The sequence below is a fragment of the Diabrotica virgifera genome, chromosome 6, assembly GCF_917563875.1.
Source record: "Diabrotica virgifera virgifera chromosome 6, PGI_DIABVI_V3a".
NCBI classification, from domain to species: Eukaryota; Metazoa; Arthropoda; class Insecta; order Coleoptera; family Chrysomelidae; genus Diabrotica; species Diabrotica virgifera.
Window position 1 is genome coordinate 29,376,697 of NC_065448.1, and position 19,246 is coordinate 29,395,942.

A 19,246-nucleotide genomic window follows, 5' to 3' on the forward strand; every position below is an offset into this window, starting at 1 on the left:
CAGCTAGTTATTTTCTGATTATTGTCCAATATAATATCAGTTGAATCCTCACCTAGGCATAAATATTGTGTTTTTCCTACATCCATCTGCAATCCCCATTTTTCGTATTCTTCCTTCAATTTGCGAGTCATATATTCCAAATCTTCTTTATCGTTTGCACATATTACCTGATCGTCTGCAAACTGAAGGGTGTACATGCAGGTGTTGTCGTCGATTTGGATGCCCATCCCACTGCATTTTCGTTTCCATATTGTAAGGGCTTTGGCGACATAAATCTTAAACAGACTCGGTGATATGCAACATCCTTGTCGTAGACCTTTGTTGACTGTAAACAAATCTGTTATTTTGTTTCCTAATTTTACTGCAGATTTCATGTCACTGTATAAATTTTGGACAGCTTTTATGAGAGTAAAGTTAATGTTGGAGTTTTGCAATACTTCCCATAGTTTCGGTATCGGTATGTTGTCATATGCTTTTTGCAAATCTATAAAAACTAGGTGTATTGGCCTATTCCGTTCTAATATTTTTTCGATGATTTGTTTTAACGAAAATACATTATCCGTACAGGACCTTCCAGCTCTAAACCCGCATTGTTCTTCTTCTTCGTATCCATAGTATATAGTTACAAAAGTATACAAAAGTACACATCGACGTTCGTTTTACTTTATTTTTGACTTAATTTGTTTGAAAATTAATCGTGACGCATGGGAAAAGTTATAGCGGACGAACAATAAGGAGATCCGTTATCCACGGCGATTTTTAACTTAATATTGGAAACAATAATCAGTAATAACCGAGTTAAAACGACCGGATCAGTCTTCAACAACCAGCATCAATGGCCTTCACTGATAGGAAAGGAAAATGCTCAGAGCATGGTGGAAGTGGAAGGTTGGGTACGAACGAACAAACAGGGAGCTAGAGGAACTGTATAACGAACCAAGCATCAGTCGCATCATAAAGGCACAAAGAGTAAGATTGACGGGACACTTGATGAGAACGGAAAGTAAGAGGAGGCCAAAGATGATTCTAAAACGGGGTCCAATCACGAAAAGAAGGAAAGGAAGACCTAGGCAAAGATAGTTTGACAGCTTACGGGAAGATGTTAGAAATGAGGGAATTATTGGTTGTTAAGAAAGAGCAACAAACAGGGATAAATCGAGGAGAATAGTAAGTCAATTTAGAAGGCAAGGGGCATGATTTGACAAGAAGCTACCTCACTTGATAGCAGGGCCGCCGAGAGGGATGATCGGGACCTGGTAACAAGTGAAGAGTTTAGTTTAACAAAAATTGTTTTGTTTATATAGAGATTAAAATTATTAATAATAAATAAAAACAAACATTTTAAATATAAATTTTATTAAATTTTGATTATATTAATAGGGAAAACTTTTATAATACAGGCGCTTTTCGAGTTATATGATTGGCAAAGATTTCTATATTTTTCAAAAAATCGCATGCTTTTACCAAATCATTATCAATGCATCAAGTTGCCAAGAGAGTTAACGGATCCTATTTTATTGTAGATCTCATAACATTTTTAATGCGAGAAAGACAACTAAAATGATCTTTCCTCTTCAGAGGGTTAAATTGCTTAATTATTATTGCTTAAACTATCTATGACAATATTAAATATTTCGTAGCGAAATATTTAGTCGGGCTTAAAATTATCAGTCGTGTCACTACTAGGCCCAGGCAAATCATCAAAAAATGTGGCAAGCTTTTTGCGCCGTTTTTAAAATAAAACAATAAAATATATTTCAAAATAGAGGTAAAGCTCTTAGACGGTTGTTAATTAAACGCATTATGCACATAAAGTGAGAAGCAAAAAAAACGGGAAAAATTTCTTTGTCTGGTCGACGCCGGGCCCCTTACATCGCCGGGCCCCGGTAAAATGTACCGGCTGTACCCCGCTCTCGGCGGGCCTGCTTGATAGAAGTTTTGTAGTATATCAATATTATATTATTGTATTAGGTATATTAATTGTATTTTTAGCTCTAGGCCTTCAAGACTTGTTGAGATTTGTAAATAAATAAAAGATAATATCTTGAAAATTATTTTACTTCCCTTTTCCGTAATAGACAAATAAAAAAAGGAATGTATTGATTGGTATCTTTTATTCTCACGAAGAAGACACTTTTGCTCGTGGAGTTTGCTTTGCACGTACAGCATTTTAAGTTTATGGGGTGGAAAAACATTAGCGAATAATATATGAACGTGGTTAGGGCACTTAGTGGTCGTAACAAAACAAAAACGATAAAAATAATGTGATAAAAGAGAAATGTATATATCAGCGTGTTTTATCAAAATTTAACTCTGGCGTGGTGGTATACTCATAGAAAGAAAATAATTCTTTCATACGCACATTAGCCAGCAGCCAGCGTTTTCAAATTTCTTTTATTTTCATTTAAAATTTATTGAAAAATACAGTGGAACAATAACTTGGCCGTGGACGGATTTTCCTAGATATTCAATATATACAATTTTTACATTTCATAAAAAATTGAATTTAAAAATACGTGTTGAGATTAATGAACGAACGAACGAACACACGTTCTTTTATCCCCGTGTACGAAATATGTACATATGTGAGAGTATGAATATACTTTCAGAGGGTGTGGACTGTAGTTAGGGATTGCTAGTTTACTGGTTCAAGGGGGAGTAAAAAGGTTTTATACAGACAGTATTCATATGTATCATAAAGTCTTACCAAGTTGTGAAATCTTGTCCGGAACACTAAAGCCGGTCACATACGAGATGACTGTTTCCGTACGACGTGCATGCCTCGCGATTTGACTGTTGAGAAATCGTGTATGGCGTCACTCCCGAATTACTGTTCGTGCACGTATTGCTATTGTTCGAAACGAAACAGCCCAAAAGAAAGGCTGGACCGTCAACAAAAGATGAGCGGTACCGACTGTATACGTCGAAAGATCGTGGCGAAGAGATTGCACCCTCACGTGTGAGTGGTGCTTGTTGACTGTCGAATAGCTTATGAGAGAGAGAGGTTCACGCTTTGGCGGGTGTACGAGAAGAACGAAGGATTTCTCCTGTCGCGAATCCAAGTATATTGTCTGTCTGTAAGGGATGAGGAGAGAGGGTAAGAAATAGGAGGGATAAATTGGTACTATTGAACAGGGCTGACTGGAGTTTTATTTAAAGTTAAGGGTTTTAATAAGAGATTAAACACAGTAAAAAATATAATAATATTTTTAACATGTGAAAATTTAACACCCCGTTTAGGCTTAAGCCTCTTCAGGGTACTGGAAACTCCCTTTCAGGAGTGTAAGGACGATATTGAGTAGGTGAACCTGTGGACATTAAAATAATGTAAGTGGAGAAGCAAAACTGCTAGTGAAGCGGGGGTCTTAGAAGGTGGTATTGTTGTTATTTTAGCGCAGAAGCTGTAGAAGTTGAAGGAGAAGAACTTTTGCCATGAACTTGCCCAAACCAGCGAGGACGCCAAGCTGCCACTAATCGGGAACGGCTCTTGGACTCAGCGTGTGTGGATGCAGCTTATGTTATCTGTGATATATTAGGGGAATTTGTTCTAGAATTTCATAATACTCGTCAGGAAGTTCGTTTCTGTCCACTTGTAGAAGATTGGCTGGATGGAATGGAACTTTGGTTTTAGAAATCCTGCAAGGGATTTTTAGAACGTTCTGAGCTCTAACATTTGTACCATTAATCGTTCGTGTTACATATTTGTTACTGAGAGAACGGATTCTTTCTTTTATGGGGGGAATTTTTGCAAATGGGTGTACTAACACCGACGGATAACCCAGTGCCTCCTGTGGCACTTTCTAAGGATTTTACTCTCACAACCAAGGATGGTGTTATTGTGTCTGTGGTTGAGTGAGGCATAGAGACCAGCTCTGTAGTCGACAATGGGCCTTATGTATGTTTTGTAGGTGTGTAGGAAAGTTTTGCTTGATGTGCTTCCAAACCTTCCAGATAGCGCTTCAAGGAGTTTAGCTCTATTCCTTATAGTTCATGTGGTGAGACCGCTCCCGTCTGAAAAAATTTCTGATTCGGTTTCTTTGTGGATTCCTATTCAAAAATGTCCCCTTTAAACAAATATGAAGGGTGCCGGGCGGAATTTTTGGGCAGAAATTGTTTAAACAATTTTTTTAAACAAATAAAAAAAGATTACGTTTTTTGCTCTGTAACATATATTTTTAGGTTTTTTGGGTCATTTTAAACAAGAAAAAACTTGTAATTTTTCTTAAAAATTGATAGTTTTCGAGTTATAGACGATTTAAAATCTGAAAAATGCGAAAATACGCATTTTCGAGGCCTAAAAACTCATATTTAAATTAGTATTTTTGAGGTTACCAGATACTTAAATTAAAGATTAAACATTCAGCTTCAAGATTCTGAAGAGTGGTTGCGTCTAACCTTAATTTATACCGTTGTTTTTTAATTGTTAAATATGCGTGTTTACCCGATTTTTTTGCCGGTGCGGCGAGCTCTATTTCAAAAATCTCCTGTTTTCCTCCGAAAAATATTTTTTCTAGATTCTTTGAAATATTCTAAATAAAATAAGTTTCTTGACATTTTTCTCAAAAAATAATAGTTTTAAAGTTATAAGCAATTTAAAATCCGAAAAATGCCAAAAAACGCATTTTTGGATTTTAAATTGCTTATAACTTTAAAACTGTTAACTTTTGAGAAAAATGTTAAGAAACTTATTTTATTTAGAATATTCCAAAGAAACTAGAAAAAATATTTTTCGGAGGAAAATAGGAGATTTTTGAAATAGAGCTCGCCGCACCGGAAAAATATCGGATAAACACGCATATTTAACAATTAAAAACAACGGTATAAATTAAGGTTAGACGCAATCACTCTTCAGAATCTTGAAGCTGAATGTCTAAACTTCAATTTAAGTATCTGGCAACCCCAAAAATACTAATTTAAATATGAGTTTTAGGCCTGGAAATGCGTATTTTAGCATTTTTCAGATTTTGAATCGCCTATAACTCGAAAACTAACAATTTTTGAGAAAATTTACAAGATACCTTTCTTGTTTAGAATTACTCACAAAACTTAAAAATATATGTTTCGGAGCAAAAAACGTGATCTTTTGTATTTGTTTAAAAAAATTGTTTAAACAATTTCTGCCCAAAAATTCCGCCCAGCACCCTTCAGATTTGTTTAAAGGGGACATTTTTGAATAGGAATCCACAAAGAAACCGAATCAGAAATTTTTCCAGACGGGAGCGGTCTCACCACATGGACTATATAGTTCTTCCATTATATCTTTGCACATGCATGAAATTATTCACGAATTACTTTTTATGCAAAATCATGACCTTATTTAAGGTGTTTTGGATGTCGATGTTCCAATTGAGTGTATTGTTATGAGATTAATGCTGTACTTTGTATTTATATTTATATTTATATACCAAAGGTACGGGAATAGTGGATCGAAGTACGTCAGATCCATTAATGTATGTATCGAGATCGGCAATCATCATAGCTTTTCGGACTTACAGACTGCTGCTCTAAACGTTCGTATTGATGTTTGAGAAGCACGGTGAACAGCTCGTATCTTTTTAGAAATAAAAATATTTTTATTGCCGAGATTCGAAATCGTGCGCCCTGACTTAGGAAGCCAGTATCTTGCCGCTAAGCTACGGCTGTTCATTGACTATTTAAATCCAACAGACACATTAATCTAGCAAAGCTCTACGTTTTTTAACTATGTTCCTTTTTGTTTTTCAGAGGTTGTACGAGCAATGCATTACGTCATATGCCAGGGATGGGTTATGTACTGGGGAACAGCTCGATGGTCTCCCGTCGAAATAATGGAAGCGTACACCAACTGCAGGCAGTTCAACTGCGTGACGCCGATCGTAGAACAGACGGAATACCACATGTTTTGTAGGGAAAAGACCGAGTTGTATATGCCTGAATTATACAACAAAATAGGAGTAGGTAAGTTAAGGTTTTTTCAATTATTAAGCTATATTTAAAAAATAATGTTACAGATTACAATCATAGGAATTTGCTAATTTGTTCGTTTAAACTTGTTCTCTACACTCTTCCACTTATTTTTCTTTCCTTAGAGTAGAAGTGGTTTTCTAGGTTTTGACTCATAGTAACAAAAATTATGTGTTAAGTTCATCCATACATAACCTTTTCTCATCTACCGTCAGATGTCGAGGGAGGTGCTTTTAGCCTTTGATGAATTTTCTCCATTTTTTCTTGTTTTTCGCCATTTGTGTTGCTTCTTTCCAATATTTGCCTTTATGTTATAATATATCTCTGCTATAATCTCTTTTGTAATATCTCTGCGATGTCGCTGTTCCACTCTTTTATTGGTCTACCTCTTTTGTTTTTCCCTATTGGATTAGCTTCCCATACTCTTTTCAGTTGCTTGTTACTGTCCATTCGTGTTAAATGATCGAACCATGCAATATTTTCTCCTTTATTGTTATGTGTCATGTAGCGATTTGATTTTAAGTTGTTTCTTATTTCTTCATTTTTGATACTGTCTGTCTCTCTTTCCTTATCGTTCTTCTGAGTTATTTTATCTCTCGTGCTTGTATCCTACTCTGGTGTCTTCTGTTTAAGATCCAGTTTTCTGCTATATATGTCAGTGTTGGCCTATATATTGTGATCTTCGTTTTCCTTGATATTTATTGTGGGGTAATCCTCTATTTGAGAAGAAGAGTAGCTGAAAATTTTTGAGAGAAAAATTATAAGAAAAATTCTGGGACCAAAGAGGGAAAACGAAGAGGAGGCAAGACAATGGATGTACTACGAAATACAAGAATGGATGGGTGAAGAGAACATAGTTAGAGCAATAAAAGCACAGAGAATTAGATGGTATGGACACATAATGAGAAGAGAGAAGAACAATCCGTTAAGAGTTATAACCGAATGGATACCACCAGGTACAAGAACCAGAGGCAGGCCTAAACTTAGATGGAGACAACAAGTGGAAGAAGACTTAAGAAGTATGGAAATTAGAAATATAGGAAGGAAAATAAAAGAGAGAGAAGAATGGAGAAAGGTAGTGGAAACAGCGAAGTCACACCAGCAACTGTAAAACCAAACTCAGAATGGGATGATCCCCCACAAAAAGGATGTTCAAGTTAAAACAGCTTCAGCTTCTTCGGGAGCGTATAGCTTGTATATATATAGTCCTCTATTTAGATCCTGGAATAGTTTTCCTGTACTTTCTAGTCTGTTATTGAGATCGTCCCCGATTATTCTTCCGTTATGGAGATGGAGTACAGTTTCTAGGTATTTTTATAAGGTTGTTTGCTTTATTTTTTGTTGATCTATATTCAATACGATTAGGTCATCCGTGACTTTTTTCCTTGTTATTTTCATTATCTGTGTCTTCTGTTTAGTTACATATAGGTTGTATTTTTTGCCACTGAGTTCCATTTTTCTAAATTGTGCTTCAGTATTCCTGCTGTTTCGGCGAATAATAATATGTCATCTGCAAATACACATATCTTTGCATTTATCATTTGCCTTATATTCCATCCCATACAGTACTTTTTAAGGATTTTTTTACATTCTTTCACTATTTCATCTACTTATTACATTTATAAAAAGTATTGGGCTTAAACTACCTCCTTGTTTAACTCCTTGCGTTGTTTCAAATGGTTTCGATTGTATATTTTGTGTTCTTATTGTATTGTTTTCATATACATCTTTTTCGTTCCATGTATCAGGTCTTCGTTTACTTCTTTCTTTTTCAAGCTCTCCCATATAGTTTTCCATTCGGTTGAATCAAATGCTTTTTCCATGTCGATAAAACTTACTTATACTTCTTTATATTTCTTTAACACGACCTGGTTCTGTTAAAAAAAAAAAGAAAAACAACTTTTCTTTTCTGATATACCTATTTATATTAAAAATAAATATATAAATTTATAATATCTAACTGAAATACAAAGGAAAAGTATATTTAATTTTTCTGTTATTGTATTAAAAATTAATACATACATTCTAAATATAATAGAGTTAAAGTATTTTATAATCAATAAAAAGAGAAAGCGTTAATATTCTTTACATCGTCATAGTACGTTATGGCCTAACGTTGTTGAATAGCTTATATTGTTTATAAAAAATAAGTTACTTTTATAAAGAAATTTTTTTTAATTGTTGATAGATGCCCTTGAAACGGTTCAATATCTCAAGAAATAGAATTCTAAATGGACAATAAAAAAGTGTTTAATATTTTTTTAAATTCTATCGAATGGCACCAAACACGACAGGGTTCACTTTCTGAGGGTGGGGCAGGGGTCAGCTTTAAAATTGTAAATAGGAATTCCCATTTTTATTGCAGATGCTGATTCTACACAACATCCAAAACAAAAAAGAGTTTTTTGGTTTTTTTCATTTGGAAGTGTACTTATTTCTAGAGATATTAACCACTTCCATAATTTTATTAGAGTATTCGTATCACGAGAAAAACAATGGGATATTGAACAAGATAGAGAACAATGGAAAAATATGGAGGAGACCTATATACAACAGTGGATGCAAGAGATTGAGGAATGATGATGATGATTCGTATCACGATGAATATTTTTTCGGATTATAGTGCCATCTATCAATTTGTATAATTTAATTTATTCAATTCAAGGTTTAATGTATCATCGAGTGAGAGCAACGTTACAGAGCTTAGACACAATAATTCCACACACTTACAATACTTTTAAAGTCAGCCAACACATATTACCATGGACAATTGCTCTCCCTGCTTGTAATACAAACCTATCTGCATTCAAGAAAGGTGACACACCAGCAAAAATCTTCAATCAGAGATTATTAGAGATATTAAATGGTTTTAATGATCACATCCATATTTATACCGATGCATCCAGATCTGCAAATGGAGTAGGAGCGGCTTTCACAACAGATAACTATAACAGTTCCTACCAGCTCCCTCCCCAAACCTCCATATTCTCAGCTGAACTCTTTGCTATCCTCCAGTCATTAAAGTTTGTTAACACACATGACATCAAATTCTCAATAATCATTAGCGATTCCCTAAGTGCATTAACGGCCTTGAGGCGGGTATACCCCAAACATCCTATCCTCCTCTTAATTAAGGCGGAACTCTTGATATGCCAACAAAATCAAAGATTAGTTCAGTTCCTCTGGGTACCATCACATTGCGAGATAAGTGGAAATGATAAAGCTGACACATTAGCAAAAAATGCGAGTGAGAATCCCTTAACAGACATCATAACTACTTGCGTTCATACTGATCTAAAGCAATATTTTAAAAACAAGATCATGACAAAATGGCAAACAAATTGGAACGAATCAAACTCTACATTAAGAACAATCAAACAAAGTATATCACCGTCGAAACATCCTACAAAGAGAAGAGACCAAGTGCTCATGTCCAGATTGCGACTTGGTCATACGAAGATCACCCACGACTTTTTATTAAAGAAGGAAGCACCTCCGATGTGTTATGTGTGTGATAGTGAACTAACAGTGCAACATATAATAATAGACTGTCCCCTCTACGTTATAGAACGGCAACATCAACAGTTACCAACTACAATTAAAGATTGTTTAAGTGAAAGTAATTCATGTAAGACTCTTAATTTTTTACGTACTATAGGACTCATTAACCAAATTTAATATACCTAAATTTTGTAATTTGATGTAAATACAGTTCATTGCTAATAACCCTTGTGGTTGAAGCAAATTGTAAATAAAAAAAAAAAAAAAAAAAAAAAAAAGGTTTAATGTATTAATTTTTTGTATTTCGATAACTATATCCGAAGCGAAAGTCAAAATATCAATAAATTTAATTTCTAACTTAAACCGTCGCTTATTTCCAAGTAACAATGTTCCAATAAAAGTTATTTATTTTTTATAAGAACTCTAAACCTGTAATAAAAATGAGGGTTTCCATTTAAGATTGCATGGTTGTCCCCCTCCCTGCTCTAGGGGGTGTTACTAGTGGTCGTGTTTAGTGTTATTCGATAGATTTTTGAAAAATATTGAATACGTCTTTTTCAGTTTTTCGATGCGGTGTTTAATGCGCCAAATATTAGACCATCTCGCTTGTTTTATCACACCCTATATACAGGGTGTTTTATTAATAATTGTCCATATAGTAACTGGAAAAACCTTAACACAAAATACGAAGATTTAACCTAAAACACTTAAATAAAATATGGTTCCTTACTGAGTTACAGGGTGTTTTATCTAGAAATTTAAAAATTCTTTTTGCTCAGCATTTTAAAACTATTCGACGTATCCTTTTCGTACTTAGCAGAAAGTGCGATTACTATACACCCTACTAAATTATTATAAACAAACGTTTCTAGCTACTAGTAGAGGCGTACTACAGTAGATAGTGGATGGTTGACTCTGCTTAAATTCTACGCCACTGGAGGAATTACTATTTTAGTGCCTTTTTTATAATCTCCAATACTTTCTACGTAAATAATATACTCTTCATTGGTAACGATAAAGTCATTAGTTTTCGAGATATTTGAAGTTAAATATGAAACGGCACAGTTATTTTGATTAATTTATGTATGATGCATATTATTAAAATTTAAAAATTATTCGTACCCAGTACTTTAAAACTATTTGGGGTATCCTTATCATACTTGGCAGAAAGTGTAGGTACTGTACAGTACACCCTACTAAATTAAAATAAATATACGTTTCTTCCCAAATTCTACGCCACTGACGAAATTGCTATTTTAGTGTAATTTTTTGTTTTTCCAATACTTTTTATATAAATAATATTCTCTTCATTCGTAACGATAAAATGATTAGTTTTTGAGATATTTGAAATTAAAAATGAAGCGACACAATACTTTAATCAAAACAACCGTATCGTTTCATGTTTAACTTCAAAGATCTCGAAAACTAATGACTTTATCGTTACGAATGAAGAGTATGTTAATTTCATAGAAAGTATTGGAGTATCCAAAAATTGAGCTTAAATAGGAATTCCGCCAGTGGCGTAGAATTTGGAAAGGGTCAACCATTCGCTTTCCCCGTCGTACGCATCGGGTAATATCCAGAAACGTTTGTTTAACATAGTTTAGTAGTTTGTACAGTAAATATACTTCCTGCCAAGTATGAAAAGGATACGTCGAATAGTTTTAAAATGCTGAGCAAAAATAATTTTTAAATTTGTAGATAAAACACCCTGTAACTCAGTAAGGAACCACATTTTATTTAAGTGTTTTAGGTTAAATCTTCGTATTTTGTGCTAAGCTTTCTGCAGTTACTATATGGACAATTATTAATGAAACACCCTGTACATATTTTGTTTGCGCCGTCAGTGCTGTAAATTTCCTTAATATTTTGATTTATTACTCCGTTTGGATTAAGAAAAGATTATAATTTTAAAAACACAAATTTTAAGGGACATTCTGTGCCTTATTTCAAATCACACAAACGTAGATGAACCATAAGGAACGTTAAAGTAGATATGATCTCTCGGGGCTATATCCGAAGTAGACTGAGGAAGAAAGGAATATATACTCTAGAGGATTTTGCACCAATTTTAGAGATATTGAACCAATACAACTATCTAAAATTCTAGACCATTCTTGAATACGTGTATTGAAACGATAAGTGAAGCTGATATATTTCGGAGCGTATATAGAGTAGGAGGAAATATCTGTAATTGTATTTTGTTGTATAGAAACTTGTTTTAAATTTAGATTTCTTTCCGGACGTTAAATTTTTGTTGCAATAGTTGTGCAAACATTTACACACTGAAACAAGTTCATGAAGTTTTTTTAATGACCGTGGATCTATTTTAATGATTGTAGAATCGAGATAGCCCTCACAACATTTTTAAAAATGAGGTCATTCTTCTGTAATGATAACTTGCAACTTCAACTTCGAAGGCGTATGATTAAATGTTACATTGGGTCAGTCCTCTTATACGTTCTCGAAGCATGGACATTAAAAATATCCACCATTAATCGTTTGGAGGCCTTTGAAATGTGGCTGCACAGACGTACATTAAAAATACTATGGACGACTATGCTGTCAAATGTGGCAGTCCTTAAAAGAGCAAATGCTACTCGCGAGCTGCTTGATAATATCAAATGTAGAAATATGGCTTATTTTGGACACTTAGTAATGGGAGACCACTATAATATTCTTCAACTTATTATGATTGGTAAAATCGAATGACGCAGAGGAATTGGTAGAAAACAGGCTTCTTGGTTGAAGAATATCAGGGAGTGGTCAGGTATAAAGAAAGCAGAGCAACTATTCAGAATAGCTCGAGACAGAGATAGTTTCGCCATGTTAATCGCCAACGTCAAGGGGACTTGATAGGGCACGTTAAGAAGAAGAAGGATCTATTTAGAATTTAGAAACAATAAATTAATAAAATAAAAATGTATACCATTTTTTTATTTTTTATTTTTTTATTTTATTTTATTTTTATTTTTTTATTTTATTTTATTTTTTATTTTTTATTTTATATTATTTTTTATTTTTATTTTATTTTATTTTATAGTCGTATTACTCCGTAGAATAACTAGGTGCATTTTTCCGTTGGAACTTTACCAGCTGCAGACGGGGGATGTGAATTGCATAGTGTAGAATTCCTTCCCTCTCGTCTTCACTGCAGCATCCATTTGACTTGCAAATTGTAGAAGTCTTGAAGGTGTCACCAGGAAAGTGTACCAATAAGTTTTCAATTTAAAAATCTTTTAGTAATATTTTTAATATTTTCAATATTAATAATTTACTATTAGGATTGAAAACTACTTCGTCGTTCGTCAATAAATTAATACTAAATTGTAGGTACTGTTTGCTACAATAATAAATAATATATTTATTTTAAAAACCATTCTAAGGTGTAACATTAGATCATCTGGTAGATATAAGTACTCTTCATGTACATTTTAAATATTTTAGGTCTTATGGCTTGGTCGCCTATTTCCATGGGATTCACTCAGGGTCGTGAGGATGGAAGTGGAAGTGGAGGAGGAGGCAGCGTGCAGCTATTTTCTCGTGCTAGTTTCAAAAATAAATATAGCTCATTTTCGTGGACCGAAGACGAAACCACAGCAGCCAACAAGGAAGTAAGAATATAAAAGTTTTACTCATTTATCAGTCCAGATAGATATTTAAAATGAACTATTTTATTGTTTTAGGGTTACAGTTGGATGAAAGACAGGCTTCAACCTGATGAATCCAGACGACAAGCTGAGAAGATTCGGGAACTGAATGCGTTGGCTGAGAAACTCGGTTGCTCTTTGACACAGTTGGCTATAGCGTGGTGCTTGAAAAATGAATCTGTACAGTGCTTATTGCTAGGAGCTAGCTCCGTTGACCAACTGTACGATAGTATACAATCCCTACAGGTAAGAATTATACAATGTTATGTTATACTAGGTATGATTTACTAAAAGTGTCTGAGCTTAGTGCACTGATTGTAGAACCATTAATTTGTTAAGCTATTTATTGAAAATTTTTCTAAAGGTAATACATGACCGTCTTCTTCTTCTTCTTCTTATAATAGGCCTCTTGGCCTGTTCCTTACCGATTTTGAGCTTGTATTCGTAGCTGTGATGTTGACTGCCAGCTATCTCGCCACCTTTTAAAGGTCTCTTTCCTGTTGGCTTCGAATCCCTGGCTATACGGGCTATTCTCTCGCAGTCCATTCCCGTCACATGCTGATTCCACTCTCGTCGTCTCTGTCTTCCCCACTGTACTATATCTTGTATGTTACAGAGATCTCTTATTCTGTCGTTCGGTATTCTGTCTCTCAGTGTTTTCCCAGTTATTGACCTCAACGTTCTCATTTCTGATGTTCTCAGTATCCTCTTGGTTTCTGCAGTGTCACATCTTGTTTCTATCGCGTACGTCATGATCGGTCTTACAGATGATTTCTATATGCGTACTTTCCCTTCCAGCCTCATATCTTTGTTTCTCCAGATGGCACCCCCCAGACATCCTGACACGTAATTGGCTTTATTTGCTTGCTTTCGACGCTCTCTTTAACATCTCCATAACTACATATTTCGATTCCCTGATATTGGAATCCCGAGACTTGTTCAATTAGTTCGTTGTTAATTACTAATTTGCATCTTATGGGTTCCCTTGACACTATCAGGGGTTTTGTCTGGGCTGTTGGTATTTTCATGTTGTAGTTCTTCGCCACTGTATTGAAAGTTTGTGCCATTCGCTGTAGGTTATCCTCGTTATCGGAGATTAAGATTGCGTCGTCAGCATAACAGAGGTTTTTTATTTGTTTTTCCGCCATCTTATATCCTTTTCCAGTACCTTTAATGTTTTCTATGATTTTGTGCATGACTAAATTAAAAATCAATGGGCTCAAGCTATCCTCTTGTCTGATTCCCGAGTATTCAACTTTTATTCTGGTTTTGTTCTTCGTATTAATGTCTTTAATTATCCTTATCATCTTTCTGGGCTGATTTTTCTCCTTTAGCAATCTTAGCACATCTTCCAATCTTATACAATCGAAGGCCTTAGTCAGATCTATAAAGCACATAAATGCAGGTGTATTATATTCCAGTGCTTTACCAGCAATTTGTCTGGCTATGAATATGGCATCTATTGTGGATATATTTTTCCGAAAACCTTGTTGTTCCTCACTTATTGTGTATTCTTCATTTATTTTATTGGCAAGTATTTTTGTTAAGAGTTTAAGAGTTGTGCTCAGCAAGGTGATGGTACGGTAGTTGCTAGGGTCTTTGCTGTTTCCTCTGTTGTGTATAGGTATTGTTATACTCGTCCTCCACTGGTCTGGTACACGCTGGCTACATATAATTTCTTGAAAGAGGATCTCTATGTTTTCGATTAAGGTTTTTCCTCCGTATTTCAGGAGTTCATTTGGTATCCCATCGGGTCCTGGTGCTTTTTTGTTTTTTAATTTACGTATGTTATTCCTTATTTCTTCTTTTGTGATTTTTAGTTCTGTGTCTATGTTGGATTCGTCTTCATTTCCTATTTCTTCCTCTTCTTCAGGTGTTATAGTATCTTCCTTATATAGCTCTTCTATATAGGCGGTCCATTGTTCTGCTTCTATTTTATTTAAACTTCTATATTCGTTAATGGGTATTTCCTATTTTTTAGTATTTTCCAAACTTTTCTTTGCACCCCATACAAATCGTGTTCCATTTCTTTGGTAAAGCGTGTCCAATATTCCCTTTTTATATTTCTTATCTTAGAATTGATGTAATTTCTTGTGTCTCTGTATTGTTGGTAATTGTTTGGTGTTTTGTTAGTGCAGTATTCTAGGTGTGTAGGTGTCTCTTCTCATACGCTAGATCTCTTATTTCAGTATACATGACCATATCTATAATAAGTGTGAGAAATACCTAAGTGACATAGTTTAGTCAATTAGTTTCCGTAATGGTTTGGAACGAAAGAGGCTCTGTTTGGGATAAACGTGCTTGCTCAAAGATACCGTGATATATCAGTAGACATGTAATGTTGTTTTACTGACTTCCAAAAGGCATTTGATCGTGTTAAGCACTCTATATTGATCGACGTTCTAAGAGATATTGGCTTGGATGACAGAGACGTTCGCATAATTGCAAATTTATATTGAAATCAAACAGCATCAGTTTTAGAAAACGGTTTGGAATCATAGGTTCTTAATATTAAAAGAAGAGTACGGCCGGGTTACCTCTGGTCGCTCATACTTTTCAACGTTTGCTTCAAGAGAAAAAACAGTAAAATCCTTTATAAAAGGTATATATTTATGTAGGTTTTCTTTAAAGACAATCGTAATAAAAGTCCGTTTGATGTTTAACAGTTTTAATTAATAAAATAGATGACTAAATTATTGCTACCATTAAATTAACGAAATGTAAAAGTGTAAAAGTGTGTAATTGCGACCAAAATCTTACGTGTTCTTATTCTTACAAAAACGAAATGTATTTATAGATAATTTGCGTCTAATCAATATAATACCCGTCTAAATTCGTCTTTTCTAAGTATTATCCCTAAGAACGCGTCTGGTCGGCGCTGTGATGTTATATCGACTGAATATATTTTTATATATATTTTTAAATATCCAAAAGTAAATAAATTGCTGCTGTGGTAACGTAAAATCCTTCGAATGATATATGGCCCCTGCAGAGACAGCGTGACATACGGAGGGAGGCGCAGATACAATAACGAGTTAGCGTCTCTATTCGGAAAGGAAAATCTAGTCAGATATATAAAGGTCAATAGACTCAGATGGGCAGGGCATGTGATACGCAGTAACGACAATCGCCTTATAAATAATGTGTTCTGGGAAAGTCCAAATGGAAGAAGGTCTGTAGGACGGCCTAGAAAAAGGTGGAAACATGCAGTCAAAGAAGATCTGAAGAAAATGGGAGTGAGACAATGGGAATTAGTGGCACAGGACCGACAAACATGGAAGGCAATAGTAAACGCGGCAAAGACGCAAGAAGAGTTGTAAGGCCATTGATGATGATGATGATGATGATGATGATGATGATGAATATTCGAAAGGAGACGCCGCGATACGAAATATACCTCCGATAGGAATAAAATATAAAAATAAATAAGTATAAGACAATAAAAATGTATATCATTTTTATTCATATACCTATTCATATTCATATATTCATTATACCAGGGAAATGGATCAATAAGTTTTCAATTAAAAATCCTTTAGTAATATTTGATGGAAAACATAAACACCCATACCAATAAGTGTGGTCTAAAACTGAACATCAAAAAGATTAAATTCATGATTGTAACAAAGAAGCTATACACCAATGTGAATTTAACCATAAATAATCAGCCAGTTGAAAGAGTTAGAATATTTAGGGGTTTAGTTCACTGATACTAATGACCAGACAAGAGAAATCAAGAGGCGAATAGAGATAGCGAGACAATCGTTTGTCAAAATGAAAAAGTTCCTATGCAGCCGGGACATAAATATAAACTTAAGAACGAGAATGTTAAGGTGCTATGTTTTCTCCGTTCTGCTGTACGGCATGGAAGCTTGGACACTGAAAAAGATAAACATCAAAAATATTGAGGCATTCGAGATGTGGTGCTACAGGAGAATGTGGAAAATACCATGGACAGAAAGAGTAACAAATCAAGATGTTTTGCTGAAGATGGGGAAGGAATGCGAAGTAATAAAAACCATACAAACGAAAAAACTGGAATATCTAGGCCACATAATGAGAGGAGAAAAGTATTCTCTGCTAAGACTCATAATCCAAGGAAAAATGTCGGAAAAGAGAAATGTGGGACGTAGGAGAATTTCCTGGTTGCGAAATTTCAGGGAGTGGTATGGGTGCAGTTCAATACAGTTTGTTCAGAGCTGCAACCAACAAATGTTAAATGTTATTTTTAATATTTTCCAATATTATTAATGTTTCTATTAGGTTGGAAACTTTGCCTTTCCTATAAGACAATAATTTTTAAATGATTTTTATAATCATTAAATTAGGAAAAATTTGAGTACGTCGCTGTTTATAATACGTATTTTGAAGTGAATAAACATAATCGTACTACCCTTTTATCTAAATACTAATAATTATTTGTCAGAAGTAGGCATTGGCATAATTGTCAAATAAATAAAATTAGCTAAACTTTCAATCAACCGTCCAAATTTTTCGTAAAAATGGAAAAACTAGATCGCAAAAATAAGGTAAAAACTATTATAATTCCACAAGGGGCTTTCGACGCTAACGATACTATAGTTCTTAAAGTTCCCAAAAATCCAACTGTTCACCGAAACCAAACAACTGTGCAGCGGAACCAAACAGCTCCACGTTCAGCATACGAGAGAAGACAACCGTCTAGTCCAAGGATAACTTCTTCGGACCAACGGTATATTGCCGAAAATTGGACCAAACCTCATACTTCACATATCCCTGTTCCTCAGAACTATGCGAGACCCTACGTAGAGAGACAGAGGACTCCAAGTGTACCTTATAAAAATTACGTAGCAGCTGAACCTTCACAATTAAGAGGAAATCAAAATCAAAACGTGCCTCAACAAATTCATAATGTAGTAGGAAACCCAGATACAGGATATACGTTTAAAGGATTAACAAAGGAACAATCTTATAATAATTATGCATACGAAACTGTTGAGGCTCAAGAAGTTTGTCCACCTAAAAAGGAAGAGCCTCATCCAAATGTACATGCTGAAGGTGAGTGGGATGTTGAACTAGTTGAGAAATATAAGCAAACCTTATTGAACCAGGGATGTCCTGAAGGCCAAGTTAATGAAGATCGTGATGATAAGTATCAAAATTATCCACAATATCAAGAAAGTTGGCCAAACGCTTAATAATAAAAAATCGTTATTTATGATAAAAGAAAATGTAAATATGTCTCAATAAAGTGTAAATTATGTATGCAATCGTTTTATTTTTGAATCAACTTCTTTATGTACCATGTCCTTTCAGGACGTTGGTTACCATCATAGCTACCTTAATTTTATTCACTGCCACTCTAAATAGCATGCTTGCATCAATACCGCACCAATTTCGCAAGTTCTTTAACCATGAATAGGCCAGGAACCGAAGCTTTTCACCTTGAAGTTTTTACAGAATGGATAGATTTGCTTGAAAATTTGAAAATAAGTAGTAGATAGACCAAGAATCAAAATCTATATGATGCGGAAATGCGCTTTTACCATGGGGGTGGTTGTCACCCCATCTCGGGGGTGGAAATTTTTGAAGTTATATTTCTTTAGGCGCGATTTCATTGAGGGTGAAATTTTAATAATCTGGGCGCATGCGCACACCGACAGTATGGTATTAGTCGTTATACGGGCTCTGATTGGGTGTTGAAATGATCTGTCAATAATTGTTCAATATGGAGGAAATAAAATCAAATTTATAATTATACTGACTTTTTAAATAGTTTTGAAAAGCCGCAGGTACGTAATTCTAAATGTTTTAGTTGTATTCCAATAAAAAATTATCTTCATACCTATCTATTTGGAAAATGTAAAAAAAAATAATGTAGTTAGTTACCTATTAGTAGGCAATGCTTTAATTTACATAATCTGATTACGAACCAACTTTCTACAAATCGTCATCTAATATATCGTTTTCTTACTATATATTTTGTTGTATTTTAATTCGACAAAAATCAAACTAATAATTTAATTAAATTCATATAAATAAACAAAATGTCAAAAAGTTTATGGCGTAAACGTTTAGTTTGTGTATATTCCCACATGACGTATACGCGAAGGTGGTCCAGTGGAAAATCGGTTCGAAATTCGTACGGCGCGATAGACGTGAAGTGGGTTCAA

At 34.4% G+C, this 19,246-nt stretch overlaps 1 protein-coding gene across 1 annotated transcript in view; it reads left to right on the forward strand.

Annotated features, from left to right (window-relative positions):
- LOC114335751 (voltage-gated potassium channel subunit beta-2) overlaps positions 1–19,246 on the forward strand; it is a 176,367-nt gene that overhangs the window by 129,630 nt on the left and 27,491 nt on the right. Inside the window, exons 6-8 of the mRNA XM_050653927.1 lie at positions 5,725–5,937; positions 12,892–13,058; positions 13,131–13,340. Coding sequence (XP_050509884.1) covers positions 5,725–5,937; positions 12,892–13,058; positions 13,131–13,340 — 590 coding nt within the window. The remainder of the gene's footprint in view (positions 1–5,724; positions 5,938–12,891; positions 13,059–13,130; positions 13,341–19,246) is intronic.